This window comes from Canis lupus, chromosome 24 (genome assembly GCF_003254725.2).
Source record: "Canis lupus dingo isolate Sandy chromosome 24, ASM325472v2, whole genome shotgun sequence".
NCBI classification, from domain to species: Eukaryota; Metazoa; Chordata; class Mammalia; order Carnivora; family Canidae; genus Canis; species Canis lupus.
In genome coordinates, this window is record NC_064266.1 from 11794130 (window position 1) to 11813097 (window position 18968).

General features: G+C 53.5%; 1 protein-coding gene across 1 annotated transcript in view; it reads left to right on the forward strand.

Annotated features, from left to right (window-relative positions):
• The first annotated feature begins 1233 nt into the window (after positions 1–1233).
• JAG1 (jagged canonical Notch ligand 1) overlaps positions 1234–18968 on the forward strand; it is a 35901-nt gene continuing 18166 nt past the window's right edge. The window contains exons 1-5 of the mRNA XM_025469303.3: positions 1234–1859; positions 2293–2598; positions 11168–11219; positions 16914–17168; positions 18907–18967. Coding sequence (XP_025325088.1) covers positions 1779–1859; positions 2293–2598; positions 11168–11219; positions 16914–17168; positions 18907–18967 — 755 coding nt within the window. The 5' untranslated portion in view covers positions 1234–1778. The remainder of the gene's footprint in view (positions 1860–2292; positions 2599–11167; positions 11220–16913; positions 17169–18906; position 18968) is intronic.

Genomic DNA, 18968 nt, shown 5'->3' on the forward strand with positions numbered 1-18968 from the left:
CCAGGGGGCTCACTATTCCCGCAGGACCTACCCATTATAAGGGCCAAAGCTCTGTCTCCTTTATTTCAGCGGAACTAAAGAAGTCTCCTCAAACGCAGCCTCAGGTGTGCTGCGAGAGGGGTTGGCAGAGGGTCCGGCCAGCCCGCAGGTTTCCTTCGACCTTGGCTATGCCCGGGAGTGTCGCCGTTAACTGCGAGGCCCGCCTCAAGGTGGAAGGCGGCCGCGGTCTCCACTGCCACCCCGGAAAGCCAAGAGGTGCGGCGGGCGACGGCGGCGCGCGGTCCCTTCCAGGCCGGTCTCTTGCCACCCAGAGAGCTGCTCGGAGGCCGCCTACAGGTGCGATCCCGGCACTGCGGCCTGGGCAGCGGGAGCAGCACGGCGCGGGCTCCAGGCCGTCAGCATCTCGCCCGGCCCCTCCCCGAGCCTGAGCAGACCCCGGTGCGCCCGCCGCCCGCGCCCGGCCTCCGCCCTGCCACGGTTTGGGAAAGAAGCTGGGAACCGTCGCCCGAGACTTGGCCGACTCGGAGCCGGGAGGGGGTGGGGCGCGGCCGAGGCTTCCCCTCGAATCGGCCGCAAGACTGGCTCCGGGAAAGTCCTTCAAAGTTCCCAGCAGCGCCTGCCCAGGTCGCCTCCGCCGGGCGAGCCGACGGCTGCAAGCGCGCCAGCCTCGCCGCCCCTGCCCCTGCCCCTGCCGCCGCCGCCCCCGCCCCTGCAGCCGCCGCCAGCAGCGCGCTCTGGGGGCTCGCTCGCTCGCTCGCGGGAAGCCGGCCGGGCTCCCGGCGGGCAGGCCCTCCTCCAGGGGCGAGAGGCGCAGCTGACGCAGGCGGCTCGGAAGGCGGAAGCTGCCCCGCTCCGACCGCTCCGGCAGCGCCGCGGCGCCTACACCTGGGGCCGAGACCTGCCGGCCCGAGGAGCCCGAGGAGCCCGAGGAGCCCGAGGGGACTCCTGGCATCTACAGGGCCGCGCGTCCCTGAGCAACGGACCCTGGCGAGGTCCTCGCCGCACCCTGCCCGCCTTCCCGCGCGCCTTCCCGCCCGGCCCGGAGCTCCCGGACGCGGGGTCCGCGCTGGGCCCCGGGACGCCGACGCCTACGCCGTCCCGCGGGCCCCGGAGCCCCCGGCCCCTTCCAAGTTCCTCCCGGATCGCCCCCTCCCCAGCAACCAGGGGGAGGGGGCGTGTCCTCGCCCGGCACGCCCCCTCATGAATATTAATAGGCGCGCATGCGCCCGTCCGGCGCGCTGGGTAGAGGTGGCCAGGCCCGGGCCGCGGCTCCCAGACGGGCTCTCCGAGTCCCTCTCCGAGAGCCGAGCGGGCACGCGTCATTGTGTTACCTGCGGCCGGCCCGCGCACTGGGCTCGGGTTTTTTTTTTTTTTTTTTTTCCTCCCTCCCCTCCCTCTCTTCTTTCTAAGCAGCTGATCTGAAAGGGAATAAAAGGCTGCACATAATCATAATAATAAAAGAAGGGGAGCGCGAGAGAAGGAAAGAAAGCCGGGAGGTGGAAGAGGAGGGGGAGCGCCTCAAAGAAGCGATCAGAATAATAAAAGGAGGCCGGGCCCTTTGCCTTCTGGAACGCGCCGCTCTTGAAAGGGCTTTTGAAAAGTGGTGTTGTTTTCCAGTCGTGCATGCTCCAATCGGCGGAGTATATTAGAGCCGGGACGCGGCGGCCGCAGGGGCAGCGGCGACGGCAGCACCGGCGGCAGCACCGGCCGGAGCACCAGCGAGAGCAGCAGCAGCCGCGGCAGCGGCGTCCCGAGTGCCCGCGGCGCGCGGCGCAGCGATGCGGTCCCCACGGACGCGCGACCGGCCCGGGCGCCCCCTGAGCCTCCTGCTCGCCCTGCTCTGCGCCCTGCGAGCCAAGGTAGGAGCCTGCCGGGCCTCCCTCCCGGCCCGCCCTCTCCTTTCCCTCGCAGCTCCCTGGACGCCTGCGGCTGAGCGCCTCGAGCGGGCGCGGGAGCCCCCGGGCGCCCCGCTCCCCGGCTGGGTCCCCCGCGCCCGAGGGGCCGCACCTGGGCCGGGAAGTCCCGGACCTCCTACGTGTCCCCTCCACCCTCCGGGCGGGGCCGGGGGCTGTGTTCTCTCCGCTCCTCGCCCCCGGGAGCACTCGTCGGATTTCTCCGGCACTCGTGCATTTTGTGCTCGGGAATCACGTTGAGTCCTTGCACCCAGTTTTGCAAAATCCTTTTCACTCGGCGCCGGGGGCCCGTCGGGGCGGGCGGGGAGGGAGTCGCGGCTTCCACCCTCGGAGCAAACCCCTCTCCCCCGCGCTGACCTCCCTCCCCCCTCGCCGGCAGGTGTGCGGCGCCTCGGGCCAGTTCGAGCTGGAGATCCTGTCCATGCAGAACGTGAACGGGGAGCTGCAGAACGGGCACTGCTGCGGCGGCGTCCGGAGCCCGGGGGACCGCAAGTGCTCTCACGACGAGTGTGACACGTACTTCAAAGTGTGCCTCAAGGAGTACCAGTTCCGCGTCACGGCCGGGGGGCCCTGTAGCTTCGGGTCGGGCTCCACGCCAGTCCTCGGGGGCAACACCTTCAATCTCAAGGCCGGCCGTGGCAGCGAACGCAACCGCATCGTGCTGCCTTTCAGTTTCGCCTGGCCGGTGAGTGCGCCACGCGGGGAGGGCGGCCCGCCGGGGTCCCAGCCCGCGCCGGCGGAGCCCCGCGGCCTCGCCAGAGGGACGGCGGGTCTGGGCTGGAGCCTGCGCGCCGGCTGGCAAAGCCTTGCCGGGTGCGGCGTGAGGCGGCTGCGACTCCGGTTACGGTCTCCGCGGCCTCTTGCCTAGCGCGCGGCAGTGGGGAGCCCGCGGGGGCTCGCGGGGGCTCGCGGGGCAAAGCTCCCAGGGAGGCGGGCTTATTAAACCTGCATCTAGAAGGCCCCAGAGTGACCCTCCCCCCCCCGCCCCCCCCGAGCTGGGCGTCTTTATGGACGATCTCTCTTTGCTTAACGAATTGAACCTGATGCGCCGTGGAAGGCGACGCGCAGTTCTGGCCTTCGAAGCCGTCCAAATGGTCACTCCCCCCTTTCTCGTGAGCTGCCGCGAGGGCGGGTGTGCCCTTCCTGGAGGGCGTGGGGGAGCCAGTTTCCCGCCGCTGCCCGGGAGACTTTGGGGCGTGCGGGGACGCGCTCCGGGCTGGACGGGAGGGTGCGGGGGCGGCCGCCGCCTGGGAGGTGGGTGGGGGTTGACTCTGGGCCGAGGCTGGAGCCGGGAGCCCGAGAGCCTCCGCCCCCTGCCGGCCCCTTCCTGCCCTCGCCCCCGCGCGGTGTAGCCCTTGTGGCCTCACTTCCAGCGGTTCCCGGGCTCTGGAACCAGCTGTGTTTGCAAACTTCCCCGGGAAGGGCGGGGGTGCGCCCTCGTCCGGCGGGCTCCGGCCCCCGCTAGCCTCCGGGGGCGTGTCAAGGCCTGGAGGGGGCGGCCCGCTGGAGGCGGCTGCGGAGAAAGTGCCAGGGCTCGGACCCCTGCCCCGGGCGCCGCTCGAGGCCCCGGGCCCGGCTGGCCCGCCCTGCAACCAGGCCCTTGCAACATCCCAAACTGGGTAGAAGGAAGATGTGTGTGATTGCAGAAGCGGAGGAAAGGGGAAAACGCTGGTGCCCTCTGCTCCGCTCCTGCCGTCCAGGAGGCGTGGCTCATCGCCAGGACTGGGGCTTGGCCCGGCCTGTGCGGCGAGGGTGGGCGGTGAGGGGGGGAGGGGGAAGCTCCGTGCCCGGGGGAATACTCTCCGCCACGTGCTCTGATGGGGTGCGCTCTGCTGCCTCCTATCCGCGGGCTGGGGCTGTGATTCGCAGGGCCGGGAGGAGAGGGAGGGGGGAGAGTGCCTCGGTGTGGGCGTGGGGGGGGGGCACGTGTGATTGTGAGTGTGTGTGTGTGTGTGTGTGTGTATCTTGGGGTGGCTCTCAAGCCGCACATTGACTGGAGCTGGCGTTATAAAGTGCCCTCTGCCATGGGTGAGATAAGACAGTTATCGGAAACATGCCATTAAAAGGGACTTATAAAAACCCATGGTATGTAGAGTTCTGAGAATGGAGGGCTGCGTCTGTTGTGAGATTTCAATTTTACAAAGACTGTTTATCTTGTTTGTTAATCCCCTACTAGGGAGAACTTTAAAGAGGCTGGCCACTTTGTAATCTGCCCGTGCCCAAGTTCACTGTGAATACTGCCCGCCCTTGAACTTGTGTTTAGAGTTTAGGGGGGAAGGGGCCTGCAGGTGGTTCCACCCTCCTGAGGATCAGTCCGGAGCCCCTTGCTTTTCACAAGACCATAAAAGGAATCTTATTAGTGATGTGGAAAAGCTGCAGGCCTGGCTGAGGCTCACTTTGGAGAGTAGGGTCAGAGGATGGCTTGGATGAGAACAGGGAGCCTTGCTCACCAGACTGGCCCCGGAAAAGTGACCCAGAAGGTGTGTCTGTCCCTATCTAGGACTCTGCCAAATGTCAAATGGGGAATGAGCAGAAGCGGTGTGTGGGGCAGGGAGACGATTGATTTGCTGGTGCTCTTCTGTGGTTTCAGGGCCCACGGGTCACCAACCATGAAATAGACTCTCGGCTTTTCTAGAATAGGGAGACTGCTGGGGCTACACAGAGTGTAGTTCTTTTGAAGTTGGGCCAAATGCATGTATCACTCATAAATGAGTCTCCACCCTGCCCCCCCTAAAAGACCTGCTGTGAAACATAAGCTTTGCTTCCCAAGAGAAAGTGAAGTTTAGGTGTATTGTTTTAGTTTATTTTCCGAGTGTGGTTAGAGAAACACCACAGTCTGTAACTTTTAAAGAATGATTCCAGGGTGAATGTTAACCTGAAGTGAAAGCATTTAGGTATTGAAGAACATAGAACAGTCTCATTCAGTTTGGCAATAAAATATTAATAAGCACGTCTATTTAAGACTGACTTTCTTAAATAGGTAATAACTGAACTTGGTACAGAATTCAAGATGGAAGGTGATACAATTTTTTTTTCTTTTTTTTTTTAATCAAACCACTTGGGACTTCCATTGGAGGCCCTGGCCCTTAAGCAGTCACAATTACCCTTAGCATGGGTCTTCCCAAATGTGCTGACAGTGGAAGAGCTGTGGTTCAGAGGGCACGGTAGAAGGTCAGTTTAGAAGGTGGTGTAATTCATGTCTTTTGTTTGGAATTATGACTGTAGTCAAACCAACTGTTCGTGTTATAGAGAGGAAGAAGAGGAAATGAGTGGTCACATTTGAAATCTAGTCCACATTCCAGTGTCCCTGTGGGGAGCTCTGTAGAGGTGGGTCTGCCTGTTGGATTGTATCTGATCAATGTGCCACTGGTTGTCTGCTGCCCCTGTTCCAGGCTTGTGGTTCTCATTGGTGGCTTCTAATCCCCAAACCAGGGCTGTTCACAGGGTCTTAACTGGAAGTAACTGGCCTGATTGATGACCCTCCAATCAGACGCACCCAGTGATAAGAACATATGTTATGGAAGGTAATTGAGGGAAGTGATTTGAGAATAACCATTTGTAAATCATTGAAATGGTTAAGTTGTACCTCTCAGAATTAGTGCTAACTCCCCATAGTACCTGCTTATTGAAAATCCATTCATGCAGTTACCACTACCAAGCCCCCAAAGCTTTTTAGGAACTCCAGGACCCCAGTTCCTGAACTGATGCTTTGCGGACCCTGCAGTGAAATGAATCTAGAGAAACTTGGGGTGGGGTGGAGGTAGTTGACTATCAGGTCTTTTGGCGTCCTATTTAAAGGCCATTGACAGTGATAAAAGGCTTGCTGGGAGCAGCTGATTTTTTTTTTTTTTTTTTTTTCAGGAAAATCCAATGAAGTGTCAGAGATTACAGAGGGATGCCAGCTTTGGCCCCTTTCACACTTAGGGCCTGATTGAGCAACTGCGGGGGCGGGGAGGGGGGGGTTTGAGGAAATCCGATGCCACTAGGTTCATCACAGAATATAATTGATATGTCCTTGCCTTTATGCCCTCTGCTGTGTTTCTGGGTCCCTGTGCTTCTGTTAGGTGCGGTGTGGACACATGGATGGGGTTCTCCTCTGAACTGGCTCCTTTCTGCAGCCAGTATGTACAGCCCATGTGGTCATCATGCATGCAGACAACCGCACACAGGAGTTCAAGTGCTTTGAGCACAGGCCTTTTCTCATGTGGAGAAAACCTCTTCTGTTCTCAGACCCCTGTGTCAAATGAAAGTGATGAAATGACACATCTGCGTTGCAAAACCAGGCTTGGGGGGAAAGGGGACCTGTGCTTACTTGGTGCTAAGTGTCTGTAGGATGGCTGCTCCCCACATGAAATCCCTGTTCAGATTACTTGGTTTCTAATTTTTTCTTCTCCTCAAGGTGTAAACCTCTGTGTTTTCTTCCTCCTTGTCTTGTTTCTTAGCAACTTAAACCTCCAGTACTTACATGAGTTTGCAACCCACCAACTCCACACCCATAATTCTTCAGCGACTTCAGACATTTGTAGACAACGGTGAAGCTTTTGGCATCGAGGCAGTAGGGGTAAGGAGGAGTGGCAGCCACTTAAACAGGCATGTCACTTCCCTGAAAACCAATGATCTGAATACTGCCTACAACCTTTACATCAAGGAGCAGGAAGGGGTCCCTTGGTAGAAGGCATGTGGAAAGTTTCGCATGGATGAAAAATGTTGTTCCTGAAAAACATGCAGCCAAGGCAACAAAGGAGTCTTCATGTTCCTGATCTGAAAACAGGAAAGCAAGCAGAGGTCTTGGCTGGATTCATAGCAGCCACCAGTCCATTCTAAAGGCCCAGAACTTGGTTCCAGTGTCAGGCTTGCCATGTAGGAATGCGTCCTCTCTGGATGTGCACACAGTTAGCATGGTAGTCCTTAAGGCAAATATTCCCAAGAGTTCCCCCTTGGTAAACTTCTATAAGTGTGTTCCTTCTGAGAGAAGTGGCACATGGCTCGAGCTTTTAAATACACTTAAAAAAATAAAATAAACATAATCCACTTTTCAACTTCAGGAAGATGTATTAGGATGCATGAGAAGTGATGACTCTTGGGTTTCCTAGAACGGTGGCAGAGGTAGAACCGGGTTCTGCATTCAGAAGTGTTCTACCTTTATCTTGGCTCGTGGTGCTGGGTGGCCGGCCGTGTGGTGATTTCCTTGCTGGTTTCTGGTCACTGCGTGGACTGCCCTGCGGTGACGTTTGTCACTGGTGCAGTGCATGTTCAGGGAAGAAATTCTGCGATGTGGCTCCCAGTGGCTAAAGTGGTACATAAATAGTCAAACATTCAGAGTCCTCCACCAGCTAAGCCCAGTTTTTCTACACTTTTGGTAAATAAGTAGAAAGGCTTCTTGTTCAGGCTTGCTCTGTGTGAACCGGACGGTTGTGCTTGGCTGGCTTCTCGGTATTCTATCTATTAACCTCGCCACCCTTTTGTAACTGGTGCATTTAATTATCAGTGGGATGCTTTTCAAACAGGTAAGGGTAATGATGGGAAAGGCGGTGGGGGCATCTCATTGAGAGTCTCCATTCTGGATATGAGCTTTGGGGCCCACTTGGTGAGTCTTTGAGGTGGGCTTTCATGAGAAAATCACCCTTTGTAACCAGATCGGACTCTATTGAAATGTCAAGCCCTGCAGACTAAATTGCAGTCCACGGCCGAAGTCATGTCAGCTCGGATGCTGTGGGGCACTTGTCCTTTCTTCAGGCCTCCCCTGGCCACGACCTGGTGACACGTGAATTGTTCGTGCGAGCGTGCGTGTGCCCACACATGCGATCGCTGAAGCCTTTAATATGTTTGTGACTGGAATATTTTATACCGTGGCCACCCAGACGCAGGCAGGACAATAGTGTGGCCGAATTGACTGAAATGAGGATTACAGAGAATAATGCCGCCTCTCCAAAAATACTGCTAATACAGGGCCCGCGACAGGAAGCGCCAGTTGAGTCAGCAGAGCACAGGGCCCCAGGCAAACCCCGGGCCGACCGCCTGGCACAGTGGCCCCCCGGGCACGTCGGGCATCCCGGGGTCTGTGCTCCTCGGCCGCCCCGTCGCAGCGGCCTGGGGTTTTGGACGCCGCACGCGTGCCGCTCGGACGGCGGTTTGTTGCGTCCGTCAGCTTGGCAGGAATGGAAGCAGCCTCTTCTCGGGCTTGGTTTGGCCGCCACTGTTGCCAGGAAAAGGAAGCTCCCAGCTGCCAACACAATTACCTTTGTTTCTTACATCCCCCTTCTTAATGTGGCAATTAAGTGCTTACCACTCTGCGTGGTGCCAAGGCAACCACCGTGGAGTCGCCCGCAGCCTCCGTGCCCCGGGTGCTGGGAGGCCCCGGGCGCCCCCGGGGGCCTTGGGGTTTGGAGGCCGGACCCTCCTCCCCAGAGGTCACTCTGAGAGCTGGCCATTCTTCTTTCCTGCTGCCTGGGAATGGGGACCAGCTGCTGTGGCCAGATTTCCCTGGGCCTGGAGGTGGGAAGGGAGGCACAAACCCACACTGAAGTAGCTTCCCATCTACCCATCCCTCCTGCTCTGCCCCCAGGCTCTCATTCTGGGAGAGATTTAAGAAAAGAAAAAAAAAAAAAAAAAAAGCAAGGTGACTCTTCTTCTAGTCTTACTTTTGTAGTCTGAGGCCAAGAAAGATCCAGGTATTTGCTGGTTCTGTTTCTCGTGGGTGGTATTTTTGTATGAACTTGTTAAGTTGGACACTTGCCCATCATCTGGCCTGGCACCCCCTTTCCAAGCCCTTAAGAGGGTGCCCAGGGACTTGGCCTCCGCTGGGGGACAGATTGGCAGTGACAAATTGGGGGTGACGTGATCAGAGCAGATTGCGTCCAATTCTTGGCCTGATACTGGCCTAACATGATGACACAAAGTGTGCGGTCTGGACCTCCGAGTATGGATATATATTCTGGGATGTACAGAGGTCAAGCGTGGGCCTGGGAAAAATTAAAGTTCCTAGCAACTAATAATCATTACCAAATTATCTTGATTGTTGATCTATAGTGTGGGGATGGAGTGGGAGGGAAGAGGGCCTCCTAATAGGGGCCTTGGAGGGAATCCTTTCTTCTGAAGGCTGGGTGGGAGGAATCCTCCTGCCCCAGGAGGTGAGGCCCAGAACCATCAGCACTTCTCAGAAACCAGGGACAGAGACGATCCAGGGCTTTTTATTTCTTTTATTTATTTTTTTTGACAAGGCCTTGTTGTCAGCACTGTAGCCCCAGCCCTCACCCCGTGTCCGTCTCTGAGAAGGCAGTTCACGGAAGATTAGGACACTTGGCGCCCCGAGCTCAGTGCTGCCGGGTCGCTCTTTTCCCTCGAGGTTGGGCAGTGTCGGTCAGCACCTCCTGAGGTCTTCCCGGCAATGGTGGAGATGAACCTGGTACACAGCTTGCTCTTCCTGGTTCTTTTGCAAGAACTGAGGGATGCCACCTTCTTTGAGCATCAAGCAGAGTTAATACTGTCATGCCAGCTCAGTCCAGGCACGCCTTCTCCTCCTGTGGGGTTTGTGGATATTACATGTTTAGTGCTTGTGCAAGTCTGTCAGAACCGCGGGTATCAATGCATTTAATCAGAGGATTAATTACAATACGGGAATGTATAGAACGTGGTCTCGACATGGCCAGCCAGCGATGGGCTTAATTATACAGAATCAGCCCCACATCGGGCCTCATTTGGACTTGGTTCTCACCTCCAATCAGTAGAGAAATGTAATTTCTTGCTGCTCTCAGGGAAGAGTCCTGTAATTTGTTGTTAAGTCCCGGGAAATTTAGTGGCTGTAAACAAGGTGTAACTTTTACTAATAAAATATTAACGATGACAACAATGAATTGGGACCCATGGCCACCAAACAGGAGAGGGCTGGGTATGTGCCCTGGCTTGCCTGGTTTTGCTTGCTTTTCTGAGCATTTTCCCACAGTTATCAGTGAACGAAATGGAATCCTACTCTGCTTTGAGTATGAAACATATTTCGGCTGAATTCCAAGGCAGGGTCTATCACAAGATATTTTTATATTCAGAGACAACATGCTGTGTCTCTGTGCGAGCCATAAGCTTGCCTGGAGTTATGAATGAAGCTCCTTTTTTCTTTCTTTTGCTCCATGTTTGCCTTCACCTTGTAGGTCTGCCTCTTCTTGGTGACTGTGCTTCTGGCCACACGGTGCTCTTTGAGCTCCGTGCGCCACTGTGTCCAGTGCGTTGGTATCTGACAGTGACCATGCAGGGATACAGAGGAAGGCCTCATGGGCCTTTTCTCCCCACCCCCCTCAGATATATTTCTCCAGCGCCAAGATAGCAGGTTTATTTAAACTGTGGTGTTTTGTGAGACTGACCTCATTCTAAATTACAAGTGAAGATTTGAGTAAAAGCGGGAATTTGCTAATGGCTTGGATTTGGGGGGGGGGGGTGTGGAATTCTGAGATAAGCCTGGAAGATAAAAAGGTGCCTTCAGTATAATAGCTGGCATCCTGCCAGTGTCCAGGGAATTTGTTTAGTTAGTGGACTCTGATTATTCCTGGAATGTTAGATCTTATTGACAGATAAGTCCATCAATAGCTATAACCCGTGGGGGTGTGGTGGTTTCTCCCTTTTTGTGCTTTCACCCCCAGAGTCTGGCCCCCAAGCACCCCAAGTTAGGTCGCCGCCTTTGTCCTGGTCTCTTTGCACCTACCCCCCCCCTCCTGCTTCCTAGAGTCACCTGATACTTGTGGGAGCCGAGATGGTCTCACAGACAGGGCTTTCAAAGGGGTTCTGGAAAGGAAAGGGGGCCTCCCCAGGGGCTGCCCCACCAGGGCCCAAAGTGTAACCTTAGCAATACTCAGCCCTCCTCACTGGATGCCCTCCCCCCGCCCCCATGCAAATACCTGGTTAGGTTAGCTTAGAAGAAATTCTTTGTGTGTGTTTCTCATGCACTAGAGTTAAGGTCTGGAAAGTTTTGGAAAACTGTACTGTGTTCACATATAGGGAGGTGGTACTTCCTGATGATGACTTTGGGCAGCTTGCACAGCTGACAGTGACCAATCGTGGTGGGCCCCTGCCAGGCGGAAGGAGTCAACCTGGGGATGGGTACCAAGGAGGGGCGTTGGGGGATCTCTGCTCCACAGCAAACAAGAGTTTTCATTTTGGTTTTATGGTTCTGTTCGGTGGAGTATGTGAGGGAGCGCGAGCAAGTGTGACATGTGGGAGCTGACTCTTATTTCTGAATACTAAGTGGTGGTTTTTCTCTGTTGCAGAGGTCCTACACTTTGCTGGTGGAAGCGTGGGATTCCAGTAATGACACTCTCCGTAAGTATCACAGCAACGGGCTTTACTCCAGGTGTGCCTTTCTGGAAGTGCGGTGCTTGGGGCACAGTAGTGTTGGGCTGGATCTGTCTCCCGAGTGCTGCAGAGGGCTTGTCCTACACTCCCTGCTGTCTGCCCCCATCCTGTGCCCACCCCACCATCCCCAGGGTGAACTCCCTGGAGTCTCTTCCATAACTTCCCCTAGAATGTGTCCACTTGGAACATTAAGTGGCCAGGACAGATTCCCAGTTACCTCAGTCCCTGAATATGAGACCTAGATTATCTTTGGGATAGAGATCTTAATGGTTTTACAACTTTATTTTTTTTTTAAAGATTTTATTTATTTATGAGAGAGAGAGAGAGGCAGAGACATAGGCAGAGGGAGAAGCAGGCTGCATGCAGGAGCCCGATGTGGGACTCGATCCCAGATCCCGGGATCATGCCCTGAGCTGAAGGCAGAACCGCTGAGCCACCCAGGCATCCCGGTTTTACAACTTTAAAACTGTGCAGACTGCTAAAGGATCAAAGTAGTGACTTTTTAAAAGTCCATTTAAACTTTAAGTTGAGCGTTTAATCTCTCATCAGAAAGATAAAGCCTGCAAAGGTGGCGCTGAGCTCTAAATCTGAAGACCTTGAATTTCACTCGGTGGGCAGGTGAGCCTCTAGCGGCTCAGGGTTTCTTTCCCACACTGTGCATGACAGACCTTTCATTGAAGTGGAATCCCAGAGCCTCACAGGCACCGCAGCTGCCTGTCCCCTTCTGAAAGATGACGGTTTCAGGGGCAGGTTGCTTTTCAGAGGTGCGAGGTGGGGAAGTCACAGGGATTGTGTCTGGAAATGGCAGCAGCCTGGCTTCTATGGTGTAGTCTTTGCTCTTTAACTTAAAAATGTTTTCCCTCCCTCGCTGAAACTCTGCACTTCCTTTTTTGCTAGCAAGATCTGGAAGGTTGTCCTGGGAAAACTTGATTCATGCTGAAATCCCTTAGTCTGCATAGGGGGAGGGTGATCCAACTCTGTCTTTGCCCTCCACCCTCTGAATGTCTCCTCCCTTCTTCCGTACCTCACTGACCCTTTCTGGTTTTGGCTACTGATAACATCTCCCCTCATCTCCTCACCATGCCATTTTCTTTTAAGCACGTCTGAGGATGCTGAATGCCCAGAGTGGACGTGGTGAGGGCTTGGCACTTGTGAGGAAGGCTACTTTGGGCTGTGTCTGGCTCATCGGCTCTGCCCTCCAGCCCCCCACCTCCCTACCCTCCGCCCGGGGCCGCATAATTACTGCTAAGCCCTGTAGTGTTGAAGGTTCCAGTCAATTTGGGTCACTCCTCTTGCTCTGATATCCGAAGCCCAGATCTGTGGACACTCTGAGGGCCACCCCGTCCTGCTGTGGTGTGGTGGCAGAGGAGGGTGGTAACCAGCCTCAGTTGTGGCCCATGCCTGTCAGGGTCATTAGACACCTTTTCGTTCTCCTCCCTCATGGGCCACAAACATTGGGGATTGTGTGAGAGTTGTGTCACTGTGAACTGGTTACCATGGTAACTAAGCTTTGGGAAGATGGGGAGGGGGCAGTTAGACACTTCCGATATTCTGGTGCAGATGTGATCTTCTTCCCTTCCCTGTTAGATGTTAAAACAATCTGGTAGAGTGAAGATCCTCGAGATTGATTCTGACTCATGGCAGGAGCTGGTTCAGGACACCTGTTAGGGTGTGCAGCACAGTTAGTGTCTGTAGGGCCCTTCTTGGGCCTTCCGTCACCCCACAGGTCAGCTAGCTGCGCCCCTGGGAAGCTGTTGACCATCCAGAGCTGCCTGCGGTTGTTTCCATTTCCGAGTAGCCCTGTTTTGGGGTTCTGAGGCCCCTCCTCACTGAGGAGGGGGTAAAGAAATCCCCAGAAGGGCACAAGGAAGACTTGAGGTAGGGAGAAAGAGCTTTCAGACCTCTACTCTTGAAGACCGGAGTTGCCACAAAGCCCTGAAATGCCTACTGCAGGTCGCTGAATCTCACCGTGTGAGCCCAAAGAGGAGGAAGTGGTTTATACACTTGTTTATTCAGCCTCTCTCTTTACAGCACTTCCAAGGGATCTTGAATTCACGTTCAGAACCATATTTGGCATCTTCTCTCTCCAAATTAGATCCTGCCTAGGGCCCTTCATGGATGACTGGCACCAGCATTTCAACACCTAGTACCATGAGCCAGAAATCTGGAAGACACCCTGTAGTACTTCCCTTTCTCTTCCCATCCATATCTAATCCACCTTAAGGTTCTGAAAATCTTATCTCTAATGCCTCACTGGAATCCTGCCACCTCCCACATGTCCCCTGCTGGTCCAAGTCACCATCTGCTAACACCTGAACCCCTATGGTAGTGGTTGAATTGGCCCATCCATATCTACTCTGGTCCACCACCAGTGCTTTTTCCATCCTCTTGCCATCCTGGTCTTTCCAGAGCCTTTCCCTTTTTTTCATTTAAAATGATTGACCTACAATATCCTCTGTTTCTGGTTTGCATCTTGATTCGATTTGATTGTCCTCTTCACTAAGAGCCACTTGGTGGCTTCCTGTTGCTCTTGGGACAGCTCTGTGTGTGGCCCCAAAGGCCTTGTACAGCTGTTTTGTTTCCTTGCTAGCTCCTAACTCCATCCTACGTGCTGCATTGTCTTCTACCATATCCAAATCCTCATCCTGTTCCACCAGTCCCCATTCTGTCCTCAAATGCATCATCACCTTCTGTCCTGCCGCAGGGCCCTTGCACATGCTGTTTGCACTGCCTGGAATGTTTTGCTTATTACTCTTTACCCTCTGTCCCTCCCATGAGGCAGTACTCCATGAGGGCAAAGCCTAAGGATGTGTAGCAACCCAGATGGAGTTGGCTGCTCTTTGGGGGCCAAACAAGTTGCCAAAATTCTGGTTTCATATGAGAGGCAGAACCCTGAGTTTTAGGACAGAGGATTCCTTCTCACCTAGGCTCTGTAGAGAGATTGGCCCCGACGAAGCCCAGGTGCTGTTTGAGTGTTAGACTGTTGCCTAAAGCCTGGCCCTCCTGGCATTAGTCCTCTTGAGACCATTTCTCTTCTCTTTCAGAACTATATAAGACCCACATTTTTCTTTTCTCCCCCAGTGCAAACGGTTTCAGTTTATGGCAGTGCTCAGTAGATCAAATAAGTGTTAGTCCAGGTTTTCCTTCTAGCTTAGGCACCTTGACTAAGCTCCTGTCCTAGGTTTGTGGGTTGGCGTGGCCTCAAGGTTATGCTCAGACTCGCCTTATTACCTCTGCCTTGGCCTGCGAGGCTGTTGTGGGGGCTACGTGCTCCATCTTCACATAGCTGAAGATCACAGGAGGGTCTGCTAACATCCTCTTCCGGTCATAGAGCTGGACCCCCAGGTGAAATACCCCCTGGATACACCTCTATGCCCCAAGATGAGAGGACGTGCAATTCAGGTGGCGGCAGCTTGGAAGAAGCGGGTAGCAGAGTTGATGTCTACAACCAGATACCAGAAAGTCTGTCCTGCACCCATGACTCCCCCCCCCCCCCCCCCCCACCACCTCCAGCTGCTGGGAGGAACCTGCCACACAGGTGTGAGGCTGGTTCTATGGATCTGTTAGCCATGGTGAGGATTCCAGAATAATAGTTTTCACATTTTCTAGACCTAGGTGGAAAGCCAACTGAACTGTTGAAAATGACCTGTCAGCCTGTGTCTTTAGGATTACCCTAGACTCTTGTCTGAACTGTTTGTTGTTACCTGCCCAAGAGATGCTGGAGGCCTTTGAGCCGTGTGTTTAAATAATTCCCGTATTAAGATCTCATAATCACATGGTAATAGCTCGCTACAGTTTTTAATTGAATCACGGAGCAAACACACAGTTAATGGAGGGACATTTTTGTCATTCCTTGACCTGTGTTATTTGTAAGACTTCATGTTAGTAAAGCGTTATCTGCAGGTGGTTCTGTTTGTGCTGGGGTGTAAGTCTACAGGTATGTGGGCTTGTTCGACGCTTGTCCTGCCCACACGACAGTTAAACCCAGAGGGTGAATGCTGGGGCGAAGCTGGAACTCGTGTGGATGGAGCCCCTCAGGAGCTCCTCCTCCCCTGGTCACTTGTTGGCTTTGCATAATCTTGTAGATGAGCACAGGCGCTGGTCCTAGAAAAACAGGGGTGTGGGTGGGTAAGAATCACAGACATTGTGAGTAGGTCCTAACACAGTCTCCCGAAGGTGGCCTTGCCCTTGACAAGGCAGTGAAGGCTTGGTGCTGGCAGGTTTAAGAAAACAAACACCACATCAGGCTGTGGTGCTGACTTACTGCCTTGTTTCCCTTTCCCGTCCCTCCCCTGGACTCCTGGCACCTGGCGGTTGGATTTATTTTTGAACCTGTCTCTTCTCTGACTAGATTATAAGTGACCTCAGGGCAGGGACCACTTCTTACTCCTCTCGAGTGAGAGCTGGCTGCTTGAGCTCTGGGCGTGTTCATTTTCAATAGGCACCTTTTAAAGAGCATGACTTGGCTCTGAAAAACCCCTAGTCTACCTGTCCCTAAACTGGGGTGTGTTACTTTCCCCTCTGCCTTCTGGGCAAAGGTGAAAGGTGAAGCACATCAAGTTCGTGGTACAAGTGCCAGCTGAAAAGGTGGCAAAGTTTATAAATTTTTAAAGACCTAAAACTCTACCCTTGGCTTCCAGGGAGGAGTTTAGAAGTAGACCAAGTCTTTCTAGAGCAAGACCCAAAACTAAAACCAGAAGAGGAGGATTGCTAACCTTTACCTGGAATAAGGTGCTTTCTCTAATATGTAAAAGGCTTTTGCAAATTGGTGTGGCCAGCAACGCACTAGAGCACTTGGCAAAGGAGAGAAACAGGTTACAGTTCACAGGAACAGATGCAGATGGCTTTGTAACGACGTGGAAGGGTGCTCACCATCACTTAATTAAATGCTAATTAAAGTAAGAGATCCGTCTTTACCTATCAGGCAAAGATCAGAAAGTTTGGTAACCTATACTGTGCTGGCATCGCCGTCGGGAAAGCCAGTTTCCTGTGCGGGTGGCAGGACAGGCTGACAGGCCTTTGTTCGTGGTCGTCTGTCGATGGATGTGGGTTGTGTGCACTGTCCTCTGACCCAGCGCTTCCCTTTCTAGGAGGTCTCTTACACTAGAACCACGCACATGGGCAGTCGGTTCAAGGATGTTCGTTATGGCTTTGCTCACTGGTAAAAGGTCAAAATAGCCTAAGTGCACATATGTCAGGAACTAGGTGAACGCGTTTCACTGTATTCCCAGACAGGGAAATACTACACAGCCGTTTAAAAGGGTAAATAGGGCAGCCCCCGGTGGCTCAGCGGTTTAGCACCTCCTGCAGCCCAGGGCCTGATCCTGGAGACCCGGGATCGAGTCCCACGTCGGGTTCCCCGCGTGGAGCCTGCTTCTCCCTCTGCCTGTGTCTCTGCCTCTCTCTCCCTCTCTGTGCCTCTCATGAATGAATAAAACCTTTAAAAAAAAATAAAAGGGTAAATAAACGTAAAGGTGGCTGCCTCTGGGGAGGGGGACAGACTTTTCACTTTTCTGCCTGTTTGTAGTGTTTGAATTTTGTACTATGTGCGTTTGTTTTCATTGTTAAAAATAGGCAAAATGGTCAGGGGAGAAGCTTCTGGTGCAAATGTTAATACAAATCAATACTTTTTTTTTTTTTCTTTTTTTGTTTTGTCTCTAGAGCCCGACAGCATTATTGAAAAGGCCTCTCACTCAGGCATGATCAACCCCAGCAGGCAGTGGCAGACACTGAAGCAGAACACAGGGGTTGCCCACTTTGAGTATCAGATCCGTGTCACCTGTGATGACTATTACTATGGCTTTGGCTGCAACAAGTTCTGCCGACCCAGAGATGACTTCTTTGGACACTATGCCTGTGACCAGAATGGCAACAAAACTTGCATGGAGGGCTGGATGGGCCCAGAATGTAACAAAGGTGTGTGGGCAGGCGTGTGCTGGGTGGGTTAACCAGCTCTGAGTGGCTGGCACTGTTGGTGTCAGGTTCTCTCCCCACCCCCACCCAGTCAAGTGGCTATCTCACATGGGGGGATATTTGGGCTGTTTTCTAGGCCTGAAGCACAAAGATGCTGAAGATGCTGTTGGTACTCCCCTTTCCCCCAGCTGCTGAGTGTTGGCTGCTAACGGCTCACAGCTGTTCCTTCTCTAGAGCCTTGTCCTTGGCCAAACAGCCACTCCATGCCTCTTCCCTCCAGCTCACAGTCTGCGAATGACTGGATGGGGGTACAAAGGCCAGCCACCACCCCCACCACTCCCCACCCCCCGTTGGCCTTGCACTCTGTGCTACAGTTCACACGCCAGGGCTTCCCCTGGGATCACGTTAAAGCCAGATTCCAGCTGAGACCTCTGCTTGGCTCCTTCCCCACCCCATCTGCTGCCTTCAACTCCTTTCTCCTGTACCCAAACCCCTGTCTCAGGCTCTGCTTCTAAGGAACCTGACCTAAAGCAGATGCTAATTGGGACAGGGTTAGCTCAGTGCCTGAATATGTGATCCTGCAGCAAATGACAGCCCCTAGTTCACGGCCATCTGCTGGCAAGCTTTTACGAGGTGTTTTCGGGGGCTGTGGTGTTGAGGGGGATGGGGTGAGTGGTGAACCAGAGCTTTAACACTTGCATAGAGTCGAACCCATCACCGCAGCATAAGCTCTCAGATGTGCTGTCTGTTGTCCCAGCCTTCTCCTGGGATTCAGGGAGTTAACTGCATAGTCACAGATGTTCACAGAATTATCTGTGCTTTGTACCTTTACAAAGCTTCTAATTCATAGCAAGTGGGTAATTCTAGTTGACCAGTGTAGGCCCTCACGAACATTAGTGTACTCTGCTTATTTCACCTAATTTGGTAAATTCTTTCAAGATACACTCAAATTTAGAAAGGGAGGTTTTGAATTGACTGAAGGGCAAGACACAGAGGAATTTGCAGGTCTCCTGAGCTTTTCTTAAATCACTAGAGTTTTAAAGGGATGGCATTTCCGGGATCCAAATGAAAGAATTAGCAGACGTACTTAAAGTAGTTGGTATTCTGAAAATAAGTAATGATTACTGGGATACCATGTTGAGTATTTTTTTTTTATCTGTTTTTTTTTTTTTTTTTTTTTTTTAATGAAAGGAAAAAGAATTCCTTTGCAAGGATACTTTGCAGAAGTACCACCAGATCTGGCCTCTGGATTAGCCTGCCAAATGAGGCCTGCCTCATTGGCTTTGTTAGTCCCATGGGATTTTTGAGACATTGGGCATTCTAGGGGGTGGGGATGAGGGGGTTAAGGATGCTGGGGCTCATCTTGAATGTGCCCTCATGGGACAGGGTGGTGAGATGAGGAAGGATCACAGCTCCTGTTCTTTTGGAGAGGGTGGGAATTGACAGGGAGCTCGCTAGCTATTGTGGAGAGCCTCAGAATGAAGATCCCCCTCCCCCATTTAGTCCCTGAGTAGTATCATGTTTTGAAGAGCTGCTAGCATGGCCTTGAAGTTTAAAGCTGGATTTGCTATTTGGGCACCTCCCATCTTCCTTCCCTTACAATGGACTTGACATGAGATCTCTTAAAGTCATGGATTTTGAGGCTTAATGTACTGGGCCATTCTCGTGGTGGTGGTGGTGGTGGTGCAAGAAACCATGTGCTTGACTCATCTTTGTGTGTGTTTTGTTGTTGTTTTTATAGCTATTTGCCGACAGGGCTGTAGTCCCAAGCATGGATCTTGCAAACTCCCAGGTGACTGCAGG